Source organism: Ciconia boyciana, chromosome 1 (assembly GCF_034638445.1).
Source record: "Ciconia boyciana chromosome 1, ASM3463844v1, whole genome shotgun sequence".
NCBI classification, from domain to species: Eukaryota; Metazoa; Chordata; class Aves; order Ciconiiformes; family Ciconiidae; genus Ciconia; species Ciconia boyciana.
Window position 1 is genome coordinate 2,398,715 of NC_132934.1, and position 16,510 is coordinate 2,415,224.

A 16,510-nucleotide genomic window follows, 5' to 3' on the forward strand; every position below is an offset into this window, starting at 1 on the left:
TGGTCCATCTGTCAAATCCGTGTCTCTCCAATTTAGAGACAAGGATGTCATGTGGGACAGTGTCAAATGCTTTGCACAAGTCCAGGTAGATGACATCAGTTGTTCTTCCCTTATCCACCAACGCTGTAACCCCACCATAGAAGGCCACCAAATTTGTCAGGCACAATTTGCCCTTAGTGAAGCCATGCTGGCTGTCACCAATCACCTCCTTATTTTCCATGTGCCATAGCATAGTTTCCAGGAGGATCTGCTCCAAGCTTTTGCTGGGCACAGAGGTGAGACTGACTGGCCTGTAGTTCCCCAGGTCTTTCTTTTTTCCCTTTTTAAAAATGGGGGTTATGTTTCCCCTTTTCCAGTCAGTGGGAACTTCACTGGACTGCCATAACTTCTCAAATATGATGGATAGTAGCTTAGCAACTTCAGCTGCCAGTTCCCTCAGGACCCGCGGATGCATCTCATCAGGTCCCATGACCACATCCAGACAGCTTTTGAATATCTCCAAGGATGGAGATTTCACAGGATCTCACCCATTTCCTACCTTTGTTCCTTTCTGCCCGATGTCGCCAGTGGTCCCAGGATCACCTTTCTCTCCCTACATAAATAAAATAGAAAAACATATCATGCACATCCTGAAAGGTTAAGAATACAGCCCCGGTGATAGCATCACCTTGCATTTATATTGTGCTTTTAACCACCGGAGGCTCCTTGACAATTTGCAGATCACGGTCACCTTGCTGCTAGAAATGCAGCCAGCTCTGGGGTGGGACAGGGAACGACCTTGCAGAAGATGGGTGACTGTGACAGGGCTGCTAGTGAAGTGGGACAAAATGCTGTGGTGAGTCACCACAGGGTCTGTAGCTTACACTGGGCAATGTTTGGAAAATGACCCTTGAGGACCTGTGTGTTGGAGTGAACATTACTGAGGTTTGGGAGCTAATGGAGTGGCAATAATCACGAGGAACTGCACTGTGGAGATGTTAGATGGTCTCCCTCAGTTCTTGTGTTGGTTACTGCCCCTGGAAATTGAGTCTGTCATTCAAAGTCTGGATCCTTCAGGCACTACCTGAACTATTTAGAGAATGTTCATTAATTTCAGTGAGGTTTTCCTTTCCTGCTCCCTCCCAAAATCTTCCACTGTTTTTTTTCTCTCATGGGAAAACAAAAGAGAAAAAACACCAGCAGATTTCATCTTGTTTCCAGAAAGTAAAGTGAAGACATGTTCCCACTGAGCGTCACTTTGGAGATAAGGGGCCGAAGTCCCATCCATGTGCAGGAACTTATTTGAGGGCACGGAAAGCATCCTCTCGTGACAGAGAACCAGCTCATCCCAGGAAAGTGAGGTTCATAAGGGCTTTAGCAAATGATTGCTTTGTTCCCTGCTCTCTCCATCAGGCAGGTCAGCATCGAGGAGAACTGGACTTGGTACATGAAGGAACTTGAAATTTGGGCCTTGGTAAGTAACAAAGGAAAACTCATGCTGAAAAACATGAGAAGACTTAGAAGTCTATCGCTAGAGACATGGACAGATTCTCTGCTGGCATCCAGAGACTGGCACCTCCTACAAATCGGGCCAGGATGTGCATTAAAGACTTCTCCAGGAGTTTTAGGAAGCGATTTCATCTCTCTTTTGGAAAGACTCACCCTGAGCAAGAACCTGCTTCCAGTAATGAGGCACGTAGGGTGCGGGAGCAGAAATGAACGGTGCGGTTGAGAAAGGCACAGAGCCTCCTTCTACCTGCCAAACAAACCACGTCCTTTCCCACTACTCACCGGCTTCCCCTTCTGCCCCTGAAGACCTCTGTCGCCTTTGGCTCCCTTGTTTCCATTCTTCCCATTGAGACCTGCTGCACCCTGCCAGAAAGAGGAGAAAAATAACTTTCTGTGTCAGGTCTTGCAGGGAGGTGGCTGAGGACAGTCATCAGGATGGAAACTCAATAGTAAGAGCCTGGAATAGTAAGAGGTCAGAAGCTACCCTAATACTAGCACTAGCCCTGAGACTGGGATTATAGCACCCATTCCTCATGGGCTTGCAAGCCACTAGCAAATGCTTGTGAGTTAATTTATTTATAATTATAAATAGAAGCACAAGGCAGCTAAAAAGTAGTCCTGGGCCAAGAACATTGAGGTGGTGATGGCTGTGGCTGAAAACAGGAGCAAGGGCATTAAGCAGGCAGCATCACACTGCGAGTGACTTAGAGGGTTGCACAGAAGCCTGGGCACTTGGTCTGCAGCTTCAGATCCAGTCAGTCGAGGAAAGCAGCGCTGGGTGGTGAAATTTGGTTTGGTGAACAAGTGGATCCAGGCATGGGATTGCTCACAGCTGCAGTTCAGAGAAGATCTCCCATCTGGGGAGCTGAGAGCCAAAAGAGAGATCCTCATCCAGCCCAGACTTTTGGGCAATGCTGGACAGAGGTGCTTCTCCAAGAAGACACCTTTTTGCCATGCTTTGGAGGTTCTCAGCTTGTGGAGCCACTTTGCAGCTCAGCTCAGTGTGGGACATCGGAGCCACCTCCAGCATTGGGGCCAATTTGCGTGGGGTGTCCCACTGTTTCAATAGCAAACTAAAAGTTACTAGAAATGCCCCCCCCCCCCCCCTTTTTTCTTTTTTTTGCAAGGCTGCCACAGTCTACTCATCCATTCTGGCCAATTTCAACTGCAGTTTTCAGAACCTGTATGTGAGAAGAAATTGGATTTATCACCACTTGAGACACTGATGGCACAGGGCTCAGCTCACTCAGAGGAGAATGAATTGGCAGTTTAAGCAGATCAGGAGATGAACAAGTGGCATTCTCTACTTGGAATTAATTTGCAGGAGGTTGTTGAAAGGAAATACATTCATTTAAAAAAAAATAAATAAAAAAATCAGCCACCAGGTTTGTACGCCAAGCAGACTCATCACCTCTCCAATTACTCCTCCTCTCAGTGATGAACGGACACGTCAAACATGATCATGGTGACAAGCAAACATCCCAGAGACACATGGGTGGGACGGTGCTGTCCCTGACTGTGGGTCATACTGCGAGGACAGACCTGTTACCTTTTCATTCCCAGATATAAAAATTCAGCTCCTCCTCTGGGAAACATGTTGCTTCTTCAAACCCCTCCCCAAGCCTCAACATATTTTACATTTCAGAGTAAGAGGAGAATTTGAGAGCCAACCAGGCACTCCTCCATGGCTCTGCTGGTCACATCTGGATCAGGTAAAGTCCACGTTCCTCAAGCACTGCTTACGCTATCAGGTACAAACATCTCGTGCAAGCTCTTTGTTTACTAGTAACTATTTATTGACATGATCAATATAAAGTTCCATCTGAGGCAGTAAATGGATCATAAAAACCCCAGCTAACTAGAGTTTCCCCGTTTGCTAGGACAGATTGCTTGCCTGGAGGGTAATAAACCTTTTGGTTAAATCTCACAAGCCCAGGATACCTTCAAGTGCCCGGCGTTTTTGAGATATCTTTGAACTGGGTACAGATCCATCTGGCCAGGGATTTACACACCTGTGTCCAAGGGGATGGGCTAAAAAGCTTGTTCTTGAGCACTTCCTCATCCTGAAGGAACCTGACACTAGTTAGAGATTTCCCAATTAGCTTTAATATTTCTCTTAGTTGTCCCTAGTGCCTCTTGTGTCAAGGAGAGACCTTTCCTTGTTTTCCTGTGCTTCCCTACCTGCCCATGTCCAACTCTCATCTCTTCTGTCTGCCTTAGATCATGAGATGCTTCTTGCCTGCTCTTGACCTGAAAGGAGCCCAAATGGCTTTAGGAAGAGTTAAGCTCACAGTATGTGCTCATAGGCTGGAAGGTAGCTGGGTCTAAGCCATGCCTACTTGGTCCAGTAAACATAAGCAAGTTTTTGACCTCAGTCTTATCTCACCGTAGGTGGACTCCTACTCGTCATGGGCTGAAGAGGCTTTGTCATATGGACTAGAAGGTTTATAATAAGGCTTGGACATGACAGCAGGTCTGTCCCTGCTTCAGCTGGGAGGGAAGCAGGTCAGAGAGGTGATGCTTTTTGAGGCCATCTGCACCCAGGACAAGAAAGAGATGGAATAGGAATAATAATAAAAAAAAGAGAGTAAGAGGAAAACGTTTGAGCACTAGGCAAGGGAAAGAAGCTGAATAGAAATTTGTTCCCTCAGATTTACATTCCGTGTTCTGTAAGGCAAATAAAGGCTGGGCAATAAAAGCTAGTAAAATGGCAGCTTAAAGGCAATTACTGGTGGAGTACTGGAAATGGCTCTTCCTATTTGGTTCTGTTATTAAAGTGTTTCTGGAACAGGCTTCATTTAACTGCAAAGACACCAGGTACCACGAAGGCACGGCAATGCAGAGGCTTAGTCATAAGTCCTGAGCGCTGGCTGTGACGCAAAGATGTCTATGAGCAGCAGAGGATCTCTGCTTCCAGGCACAAATTCCCGCGAAGGTTTGGGCTGGAGCCAGGGAGGAGCCTGCCTTGTCTCCAGGCTTATTGTTTACACTGAGATGAACGAGCTGGGGGGTTAGCTGGGTCACCCTGGGAAAGTGTGAAATCCATCAGGAGAAACATCACCCCAGCAGCACGCCCCAAAAGGATCAACCTATTTGAAGGCACACATCAAAGGTCTAATGCATTTCCAAACCATGGGGCAGGCTGCAACCTCTGCTAAAAGGTTTCCCACCTCCTGGGCTTCAGTGCTCAATATTTGATGGGATGATGCACATGAAGTAGCTGGGAGTCTCAACCTCAGAGTTTCATCTGTGTTTTTATCCCTTCCCTGCTGTGTCTTTTGTCTAGCCTGTCCTGCCCACAATTATTTGCTGCAGTCCTGAGCATCCTCCCCAAAAAAATCCTTTCTTGGTGTGGAAAGTGCCACTGGTCCTCGCAGCCGTAATAAGCATTCGTTCTCAGGCACTACATCTCAGACATGGGTCAGCCTGATACCCTGCTGCAAAGCCTCCAAGGTATCCTGGGCAGAGATTTCCACCTGTGGCCAGATCTGGCTGACTAACTTCCCTTTGACCAGCCTGGACTCATCAGAAGTGCTCAGGACACATCAAGACACCCTCCCAAGGCAAGAACTTCTTAGGAGATGGCTTTTTCCATTCTGAGTGGCCAGGGGCACCTCTTGTCAAGCCCAGGGCAGACCCCCACACCCCACCTTTCCTCTCCTCTGGCTTGAAATGGCCCACTGCTCAGCAGGCAGGAGAACTGGGATGCCATATGGGTTCACCTAAGTCCCCATGCAGCCGACGGAGGGAGGTAGGGCGCTCTTGTCGGTACCTCTTCAGAGTTGTCTACCCGCCACTCTTATCTATATCAAGAGCTCTTATGCTCTTAATATCTATGTAAAGTCAAATTCCTGCTTATAACCATGCCCATGCCTACCACACTCTGGGTTATAGGGCTTTGATTATCACTTAGTTTTCAGACCCTGCAGAGTGCAGTTTGGTTTTGACTGTAGCACTGTGCTGTGTAAGGGTGGCAAAAGAGTGTCCTTTAGCCTTCCTTTAGCCTTCCTGGACTGGCCATATTTAGCATCTGATTGTCCCAGTGTTAACTGGAATCCCCTGACTTGCTCTTACTTCTTGCTTTGTCTTCAAGTGTACAGCTTTGCTTTCAGGCCTTGTGAACTCCATCACTCTCAATGATCAGCGTGGACCAAAAAAATCCTGGATTTCTCCCATCCTTCCTCTCACTCACATGCTGGTGGCTCTGCTCCAACACGGGCTTTGGCAGATGTGCTCTGGCAAGCATTGAAGAATGAAGCACATCAGAAATGGTTCTAAGAGCAAATGCAGAAGGTCCAGGGATCTGGTGGGTCTCCCACCCTCCAGGCAAGTTGAAGCAGGACACCCTGGGAATAAGCACATGGCTGTGTGGATGGTGTTACCACACAGACCCTGGCTTCCTCAGCTATAGGGCAAGGATCCATGGGCTGCTGGCCAACTATAGAGCCAAGCTCACAAGAAGAAGTGAAGAACATTGAGCTCCAACTTGTACACCTAGTGAGTAGGACTGCAAACCAGGATGGAGAGGACCAAGGCACACTGGTGATTATAGACCCTGGAAACCCAAAATAGGGAGTAATGGCAAGAGAGGGGGAAAGGGGTATTCATAATAGAGCTTTAGGGAGAATAATGGGTTAATCTGCCAGTATATTAATGCACAAAGCATGGGAAATAAAGAAGAGGAGCTGGAAGCCTTAATATATGATCAAGATTACAACTCAATAGGCATAACACAGACTGCAATATTAATATAAAGGGTGAAGCATGGCAGGAATATCAATGTAAAAGAGCGCAGTGCTTTTAGAAAAGAGGACAAGGAAGAGCAGGTGTCTTGAATATGAAGAATGCACTTATTTGCCTTGAGATCCAGTTGTAAAGTCAACTAGACCCTTTTAAATTCTCCGGGTAATGATTACAGGGAGAAGACACAAATGCTGTCACTTGGTTGGGAACTCCTACAGATCACCAAATCAAAAGAGTAAATGGATGAGACTTTTTACAAGCTGGATAAATTACTCCAAGTGAATTCAGCAGGACAGAAAGGGACCAGCAAATTTTTGCAATGAGTTGGTGGCAATCTGTGGATACGAAAGATGGAATTAGAGGGAGCTGAAGGAAATGAGAACCGCTAGCCATTACCTTTAAGACTTTGCATAGGACAGATTTGGTACAGGTACACTGGACCAAGTAGTGTCTGTCTTCAAGAAAAGGGGAGAAGAGGACTTGGGGAATGATACATGAGACAGCTTAGCCTACCTCTCCAGAATAACTTGGGGAAAAATAAATCAAAGTATCTTTGAACACTTAGAAGATAAAGTGAGACCTGGGTTTGTGAAGAACAAGTCACATCAGGATGCTGCATCCTAACACAGGTGTCTGAAATCGATGATGTGAATCATGCTCTAAGAGTACCCTAAAGCTGCCAATAAAACAAGTCTGAGCACGGTTCGCTCGGATGTGGAGAGTGAACGTGGCAGACATCTAACCTGAGGTCAGATGAATTTCATCCAGGATGTCGTATATCACGGCTCTTCCAACACAGCCCCAGCTCTGATCTGACTTTTGCAATTTTAGAAATTTAATGAAGGCCCGAACACAAGCTCTATTATGTCAGTCTAGCTCCAAGCACAGCACAGACAGCATTAACCTGCCCCAGCAGAATCCCTAAATATTTCCAAAGGAAAGATTACTTAGCTTTCCTCAAATATTGATTGACAAGATACCACTTTCTGGTAGTTAACTGTATTATGTGCCGATCCCTGTGGGTGCCAGTAGAAAACAGCACATCATCCAACCATGACTGGATGGTTGCTGGCCAGGATGGTGGGATCCAGCTGTGCTTCCTTTGCACTCAGCAGCCTCAACAAATGTCTTCGCTCTACTCCTGCACTACTACTGGTTGTCAGCTATGGATTCAGGTGTTCACTACCAAGCGATTTAAAAGATGTACTCGATCCAATGCCTACGTGTGGTGATCCCAGACCCTGAGGTCTTATAGCACGTTACAGCCCCATCACTTTGGCAAAGTGCTCAGAAGGTTGTTTACAATTAGGCAGGGGTTGAAATACTTAATTGAATCAGGGCCTTTTTCTCAGTGAGCAATTACCAGTCTGTGTTATGGGCTTGTAAATAGTTACACAGCTGTGACCAGTAATCAGTGGGCAGCGCTGAATGGCTGTGGAGCTTTCACTGCAACAGATAGTTGCTGAGAATCGTCCCCTCACGCACAAAAGGGCATAACTGGGGAATAGGTTAAAAAAATACTGATATTTCTTATTGCGATAAAACAATTGAACATGCTCTTATTTCCATGATCTGAGAAAAAGTCCCAGTCACCTTTTGGTGTTCCCTCTCCTCCTATTTCTTCCTTTCCCAGGTGAAAAGAAATCAGCGGGGACTTCTTTCACTTTGGACAGCCTTGGAGACCATTTTTTCACTTGGGGTTTCTTCCAGGTGAAACAGTGAAGTTCAAAGGCATGTAAACGCTTTTGCAAACCGAAGTTGCTTCCCCCCCCCCCCAATTGCAATTTGTCAGGAGGAAACAAGGTGAACTCAGAGATTAACCAGGTCCTCCAGCATACCTGTTTTGCTTCTGGCCAGCACCATGCACCCACTGAGTACTGAGAATAGCTACTTGTAGTCCAGTCTCTTAAGGATAAATACATTTCTCATGGGATATACAACTTATAGTCACAATTCTTAAGCCATTTGAACATGAAACATCATCTGTTCATGTCTGGCAATGCCTCCTAAAAACTAAGGGCATTAAAAAATAATAAATAAATGCATATTTCATGTGCTCCTTAATGCAAAATGCAACATCCTATTAAAACGTACCTCTGTTTGTGGTCCCCCCTGCCCACGGGTGGTTCTCCTGCAAAGCTGCTTTGAATGTGGGCTTTGTGGAGCAGCACCAAGCCAGCTTCGCCTCATCCCACCCCGCAACCCACACACATGGCTGTGGGGAGAGGACCAGCAGTGCAAGCCCGGCTCCGCGCCCAAGACTCTCAAAGGCAGAGAAACATGCTCCAACTCACGGCAGAGCCTGGCGAGCCTGGTTCTCCTGGCTCCCCCTGCAAGGAAAGTGGTGACGAGTTACCATGGGGAAGAGCTTCATTTCATGTGGAAATGGGGATTGTTGTAGGAGATACCTACAGCTGTGGAAAAGGAGACAAAGGGACCTTTGGGGACCCCCCTGCAGCAGCAGCTGGAGGGGGCAGGTAGGATACCCCAAACATCTCAGCTGGGCAACTGAATGGAGCTCTACATCTCTGTTGACTATAACCGGAGCTTAGACGGCAGTTCACACCTCACGCCTAAATGCTGACATTTCAGCGAGTCATTATTGACTGTTTTAGCCCAGGAAAGATGCCAGGGCACAATGCTGCTTTACAAAATGGGAGACACCTTTAGGGCTCTCCTGGAAAAGTGCAGGCACTTCTGCTCTCTGGTAGCCCCATAACATAACGTTTGGAGAGGGAACGCAGAATTATATTCTGTGAGAAAACTCTGCAGGGATTTTACACATCAGTTCTTGCAGAGGATGCCTTAACATAGGTGCTCACTGTACTCACCTTCTGTCCGACTGGTCCTCTTGTTCCAAAAAGCCCTATCACTCCCTTGGAGCCAGCTTCACCTTTGACTCCCTGTCAAATACATTTTCAATACTTTTAATAATTTTAAAATCCCTGTCAAATACATTTTCAATACTTGCTCTTGAAGTGACCCCTCCCCCCACCCCGAGAGACACCAGTAGAGGAATGCATGGAGATGGCAAAGAGGATGCCAAAAAGCACCATTTCTATAGCAGACTTCAGCCCCAGGGACCCCAAATGTCTGTGTGGCAGCCAGTGCTTGGGAAGAAAGCCCCCAGCAGCAGAACGGCTCAGCAGAAACCTCAGCAAACTGTTCTATAAGAGAGTTGGTGCTCAGTGATGGGGATTGAAGGAAAACAAGCAGAAAAGGGTCTCAAAGCCTCTGGATGAGCTGCCTCCTTGCAAACTGCTCAAGTACAAGACCCTACTGGACTTACTGGTGGTGGAGATACTACTCTGGGGCTCCGTCCAAAGTAACTCAGATATTTGGCCAACAGGTGTTCTTGCTTTAGGGGATGCTTACGTATTATTTTTTTATTAGAAAGCAATCTGACAGATATCATGTATGAGTTTTCATCTGACTTACTTAAAAAAACAGGTAAACAGGTATCACCCATGAGAGCTTCTCCGTGGATTTCCTCTACAGTCACTGGGGACCTAATCAGTGTAATCAGTCGTGGTAAGGACAAGATTTCCCTCTTCACAGGGGAGATGTCCCCACTGAGTCAGGCAATTCCCACCCTGAACTACACTGATTATACAGGTCCCCATGGGAAATAACAGGAGCTGGATGTCTAGCTCAGATAGGGATGCTGCTGTTGTAGATACTTATATTTATTCAGCAGAGTCTCCGCCCTGGGCCAGACTTCTAAAGCAAAAAGCATTAACATAATATGCAAATAGGGATGATTAGTAAATGGAGATTTCATCTGTGACTCAGTCTGAGAGTGGGAGAGTTACATGATTCCTCCCAGTGGAGTGGTGATGGGTTGAGACCTGAGACCCGCACAGGGTGCTCTCAAAGAGCAAAGGCAGACGGAGGAGCAGGCGACTCGCTCTGCCACCGCCCAGGGGACAGCCCTATGTGAAGAACAGGAAGAGAAGAGCCAACCAAGCCTTAACAAAAATGTCACAAAAGCTGCAGGGTTCGAAGTAGCACGGCCAGCTCTTGGAGGGAGATGTGGGACTCTTGCAGTGCTGCAGTATTTGAACGGTCACTTTTCTCAGAGTGATCCTGTAATGCAGAAATGGTCCCAAAACTACAGACTTGACACCTGGTAAATTGGTTGTGTATCATGTTCCCAAGCCCCAGCCCCAGCTTTCTCTCTCTTTCTCTTGTAAGAGCTGGGCGAGTGTGTCCTTGCACCGTGTTTGCCAGCAGGTGCGTGGGAAGGGAGGATGCAGAGATACTGGTCCCTTCCTCACCCAACTAGTCACCTTTTGCTGTGTTTCTCAGTTGCATCAGGAGGTTCATACCTTTTCTCCTACAGGGCCGTCCTCTCCCTTCTCACCTTTGTCTCCGTCAAAACCTGGCAGGCCCTGTTCACCCTGAAAGGTAAGACACAAATTAGTGGATTGTGCCTCTCTCCTGGAAGGACCCAGCTCTCAGCCACTGGCTCTGAGCCAAAGTGCTGGTTCTCAGTGCTTATCCCAAGCTGTGTTTGGTGTTGATGCCACCAACAGTGGGAAAGGAACAGCTTAAAAAGTCAATAAGAGTCAAACTTACGGGATCTCCTTTACTGCCTTTATAGCCCTGGGGTCCAAAAATAGTCATGGGCTCACCCTAGAGAAAGGGGACACAGAGAGATGTAGACACCTGGTGATACATGAACTCTCGGGTCCCACTGGATGGAACCACACCTGCTATGATGGGCAAAATGGTAATTCACACATCTGCAATGAAGATAAGCATTTCCCAAACTGTGGTCCATATGCTGGGGAAGGCATGTATGCTCCACAGCACAATATCAATTGTTAAGGTTAGTCTGTGCTTAACTAAAAGCTGGATGATGAACGTGCACAGAAAACTACAAGAAGCCCTGAGGTTTGACAGTGACCTCTTGCTCCAAAAAATGTTGGGGCCCACTGGCATTACCCTAGTCTAGATGTCATGGCTGGAAATGCAGCTGTGCACAGAATTGACCCCGTGGTTCAATTCCTGATCCGAGGCGGTCAGTGGTGGGACAGGTTCATATCTGACATAGTGGCTTGGCTCCTTCATCACTGTATGTCACTCAGGATGTCAAGGTTTGCATCTCTTCCCAGGTGTGGGAGCTGGCCATAGGCAGGATGGTGAACTGGTCTACTCATGGTGTCCTGGTTTATGGACACTGAGTCGGAGCTAAGGAAGGGGAGTGGCACTTAGGGTACCCCTCAGAGGTAGTTTTTGGAGGGTCAGACTCCCAAACTGTCATCTGGAGCGAGATGGTAGCTACAGGCATGTAGTAACCCCATGGACACAACCGTGCCAAGTCTATTTATCAGCTCAGCAGCTGAGGAGGGACATTTTGCTCCTCAGAGAGTGAAGAACCTGCGACAAAGCTATTCCCATGCAAGAAATGTCTCTGCTCTGGCAAAGCAATGGTTGTGTCTCCAAAGTGGTGATGCCATCCGTAGTTTGGAGGGAGGAGGGCTGAAGCCACCTTCTAATGGGAAACTGTAGCCCATTTGAAAAGGAATTCCTTTACACCAGCTCTCTTCAGTGTTGCAAACATCCCTGTTCAGGGTGACTGTGCCTTGCTGCTGGAGTCTTAACAACCATGCATCAATCAGTATTTTCCAAACTTTGACAATCTTTTGCAGCTTATCCAGCCATCACCATAGGACCCTGATCAAATTCTGACTTAATATACTCTCCTGCTTCCCTGCTCTGGAGGGTATTGAACGGAGACAGAATAGGGCTCAATCAATTTTGGGGACAAAAGGGAGAATAAAGATCCTGTATTTTAATCCAATACATAGCACAGATCCTGGGATTCACACAGTTACTCCTGTATTGATCAAGGGAGAGTTAGAAAGAAAGTTAAGCTGCAATAATGTGGAACAAACCCAAGCCAGTTATTCCCCCCCCTCCTGTTTTATCTCGCACTCCACCTTATATTTTATTAAGGTATTCTTTGGAAAATGCATTACACATTCCTTCAGCTTGGAAAGTGTTTTGGGGCCTCTTCATGAAGGAGATTAAGAATTGATTCGTCTCTGGAGCGAGTCCCCTTTGAAAGTAGCTTCCTCAGAGACAAATCAGCCTTAATCATTTAATACTGCATGACTCAAAGGCAGAGTCGTCATGTAGGTTTTCTAAAATTCATTTTCTAACAAGCCATTTCAGCCAGGAAGGAAGTTAACAAAACACTGGGCAGAAGTTCAGCATTTTCTGTGCATTTTCCAGAAGCACTCGGGGAGTTATTTTCGCATTACCTGCTATGAGCCAGCTCAGGCTTTTTAAGATTGTGGTATGCTTTGGGGTGAGCTGGTTATACCAAAATCAGTGGAAATTTTCTTCCTCCCTTAATTCACAGGAGGCATTTTTGTGCCCCAGCAAATAGTTGCCAAAATGACTTTTTTTGTTGTTGTTTTGTAGGATCCTGTCAAAACTATCACACAAGCTCAACCCGGAGAGGTGTGTCCAGTGCAAGGATGGCACCAACAAAGTAGATCAAACCCCGTGGAGACCCCCGAGAAGGAGGGGGGCATCTATGTGTTGTCTTCCACTACCTACATGGGTGTACAATGTAGAGAGGATGGATCCAGGCTTTTCTTGGAGGCATACAGTGAAAGGACAAGTTGTAGCAAGGAAAACGCCTATTAGACAGAAGGAAAAACTTCACCCTGGGAGTGGCCAGATGCCTGAGCAGGGACACAGAGAAGCACACATGAGGCCTTGAGCCTCAAATCCTGAAGATTTCATTGGCAATGGGATCTTGATTCAGGCACATGGATGGCAGTGCACACAACACCATGGATCAAAGGTAGGATTTAAAGTCCTCTTTGATGAAGAGCATTTGCATCCCATCATCTGGGATCCTTGCTCAGCACTCCATGCTGGGTGGGCTACACTCACCCACATGTAACGATATGAATCCTGTAAAATCAGTAAGACCCCAGATATTTGAAAACACATATAAATATTTTTTACCATTTATGCCTCTACCTTGTAGGATCACTGACTCATTTAAATAACTGTCCTTCTGCTCACTGGTAACTATAAAATCCTGAAAACCTTTTACCCCATCTGTCCCAGAAAGTCACAATCATCTGGAATGTCCTTACTCTTTCTCCCTTGGGTCCCAGAAGTCCCCGATCACCCTGAACACAGGAAAGAAAAAAAGACCGTGAGTGACTCCCTTTTTACTCACTCTTCTTGTGTTGCTCAGTCCATTGATTCACACTCCAAGCCACCTAAGATCTTTCAGAGCTGGAAGTCAGTTCCTCTGGACACTCTGCAAAATGATTAGCTTACCACAAGAGATTGCGTACAACTAGAATTTATTGCATTGACAAAAAAATAAAGACCCAGAGGACTGAAGTGGTTTGCCTGACTCCATGCTCAGCACATCCATGATGTGGAGCTATTGCTGGATTTTGACCTCCCAACGGGATGTAGCATCTCCGTGCTGCAGGGATGTGCCTACATCCCATCTAGGGTGGGAAGGCATCCTCTATAATACAAGATTTCCCAACTTTCAACCTCAAATCTGGCATGCTTTACTGACAGTGTATGAAATATTAGCTGTTCCTGGAAGTTTTTTTTATAACGGGCATGGGACATGAGGCTGAAGGGCAGGACTCATTCCTGATGGCATCTCATAACCTTCTCCAGTGCTCAAGACTGATGTGGTGACAGCAGGAGAAGGGGAGGCTGCAAGGACCAGGTGGGGACGGGAGCGTAGAGACAGGCTTTAAAACTGCGCTTGAACTGCTTCTGAGTGACAGAGCTGTACGTGGATCCCTCCCCTGGTGTCCCATGGCACACCCCTGACATTTGGGACAAAATCTGATCTTCTCAGTACTATGCTTTCCAAGGGTTGCAAGTGGGATGTAGCAAAAAGACACCAAGGGGACTCCTGCTCACCGATACAAATTAAAGGGTATGTGTCGCCTGGTGGGCAGTCATTGTCCTGCTGATGCTGCAGGACATCTGCTCCCCAGCCCCGTTCCTCCAGCCCTACACATTTGGGGATCGACCAGAGCACACCAGGGGTCCCTTTCTGTCCAAACTCCCATATTTCCTTCCAAAAAGAACTAGGCATGCATAAAGACAGCATGCACTCTCATCTCAGCCCAGCCATTACAGAGGGCTGCTAACGCCACTTCACACTTCCACACACTGATCAAGGTCCCCTCCCAGTCCACCCCCAGAACCTGCTGGGATTATGCCCACTGTTTTAACAGGGGCATCAGCAGCGTGGGCTGCTGCAGAGAAAGACTCCCCACAACAGTGCTTTCCTCCACAGGCACTGTGTAGATAAGATGACTGTTGCTTACTCTTTCGCCTTTCACACCTGGGAAGCCTTTTAGACCCTGCAAGAACATAAAACAAGATGTGAAGATAAATACCAGTGGAGGAAGGTGTTAGGAAAGAGCAGCCTCCACTTGAAGGCAGAGCTGCCTCCAAGGATGGGCTCCACCATGGAGGAGCTGCTGGTGGGACCAGCACAGGAGCCTCTACTCTCCTTTCCTTCCCCCCGAGAGCAATTTGAGAAGAAGTGAATCACACTGGTGCAAAGAGAAAATTAGCCTTAAGCTTCTGCCCACCATTGGGTCTCAGGCACAACTCAGGATCACTTGGTGGACGTATAAATTTAGCCAACGTCCCGCGTTTTGCAAGCCATGTACTGTGATTTTTGTACCCTTAACATCAACGAGATGCGGCCTCCATCTCTCAGAGAGCATAGGGGAAGGGTTGCTCCTGGAGGGTTCCTCATAGGTGGGGGTGACGGGGATCCCCAGATGTCCCCCAGGGCAGGCCAGAGCTGCTGGAGACAGAGCCGGGATGGGAATCACACTTGGAGAACTGAAGAGCCATGGTGGTCACCCCAGGTGTAACCCATTTGCAAAACTGGGGACTGGTGACCTTCCATGAATATGCAGAGAGGTGGCACCTTCCACCTGCAGAACTGGCAGCTCATCACAGGGTGGGCATGGACAGGATAGACAAGGAGGAGGGAGAGCACAGACATTTCCCAAAGGGCACAAAACCTGGGCTTTGCCAGCCCACTGTGCCCTGCGCTGCTGCTCTGACCACTGGGACACATCTTGCAATACCTCATGGTGTAAGGGCCAATCTTGCTGAGAATCAGCCCTTCAGAGATGAGATCTCAGTGTGAAACCTGGTACTGCAACCACCCTTGACCTTCTGAGGAACTTCATAAAGGCCCATCATGCTCGTAATAAAAGATTCATTCCATTAGACATAACAGCGTAATAAATAAAAAGGTGTTTGTCAAAATACCGTCTGTGATCTGCGTCTCCCCTGACTCAGTCCCCTATCAGTGAAAAGGAATTTACAACAGAACAAGACCCTGAAACTCATGCACGCAAGCAGACCTGACAAAGAACAGAGATGGAGTGATATTTCAGGAGGACTTCAAAAGCAGCCTGTAGATGAGTCAGCCAAATGGACAAGAGCATAAAGCAACTGTGCTCTGCATGACACCCTACGTCTCACAGCTGCCTGCAGGTTTTACACTCACTCATCCCAACACAACATCAGAATTCAGGTTCCCAAAGTCTCTATTTCCCACTGAAAGCATCAACCCATTTTATTTTTTTCATTGCTCATGGGGATTTTGCCAGCCCTGGGCCCACTGTTGTCTGTGTTGTAAAATCAGCCCTCCATGCTATTTTAACACTTACCATCGTGCCAGTGGGGCCCCGGACTCCCACGATGCCCTTGTCACCCTGTTAGGATGGAGAGGGGTAGTGATGGCCATCAGCAAAGAGAAATGCAACACGCACAGTCCCAACACCGCAAACCATCCCCCTGGGGATAACAGGAATTAAGCATGCAGAAGCCCAGATCCTAGAAGGAGTTGTCCAACCTCTTCTCTTATACCTCCATCAGGATTAGGTGCCTTAATGCTCCTATGGATCTGGATCAAAGAGCCTAAAGGGCTTGAGATCATCCACATGTCACTGCAGGTAGACACTGCAGTGTTTAGAGAATAATGCTTTGGTCAGATTGAAGCTTCAAGCTTCAGCTTTTCCTCAGTCCCTGAGAGAAACAGGCATTTGTGAGATGATCTGCACCTGATTTAGCATGATATAAATCACTCCAAAAAGGTGTTTCTTCCTCTCTGTTGGTATAGAGAGGCTCTGGTAGGACTAGCTCAGAAAAAGCCATCTGAGGCTGGGTAACCTGGTGTGTCCCTCCCCAAGATGTACTTACATCTGACAAAGGCATTGCAACAGGGGACAGAGATCTGAGA

The 16,510-nt window shown here is 47.2% G+C and overlaps 1 protein-coding gene across 1 annotated transcript in view; it reads right to left on the minus strand.

The window, feature by feature from the left end:
* LOC140649644 (uncharacterized) overlaps nt 1–16,510 on the minus strand; it is a 147,318-nt gene that overhangs the window by 19,714 nt on the left and 111,094 nt on the right. The window contains exons 70-78 of the mRNA XM_072857137.1: nt 15,939–15,983; nt 14,568–14,603; nt 13,353–13,388; nt 10,810–10,866; nt 10,560–10,631; nt 9,063–9,134; nt 8,526–8,561; nt 1,771–1,851; nt 539–592 (exon numbers count right to left, since the gene is read on the minus strand). Coding sequence (XP_072713238.1) covers nt 539–592; nt 1,771–1,851; nt 8,526–8,561; nt 9,063–9,134; nt 10,560–10,631; nt 10,810–10,866; nt 13,353–13,388; nt 14,568–14,603; nt 15,939–15,983 — 489 coding nt within the window. The remainder of the gene's footprint in view (nt 1–538; nt 593–1,770; nt 1,852–8,525; nt 8,562–9,062; nt 9,135–10,559; nt 10,632–10,809; nt 10,867–13,352; nt 13,389–14,567; nt 14,604–15,938; nt 15,984–16,510) is intronic.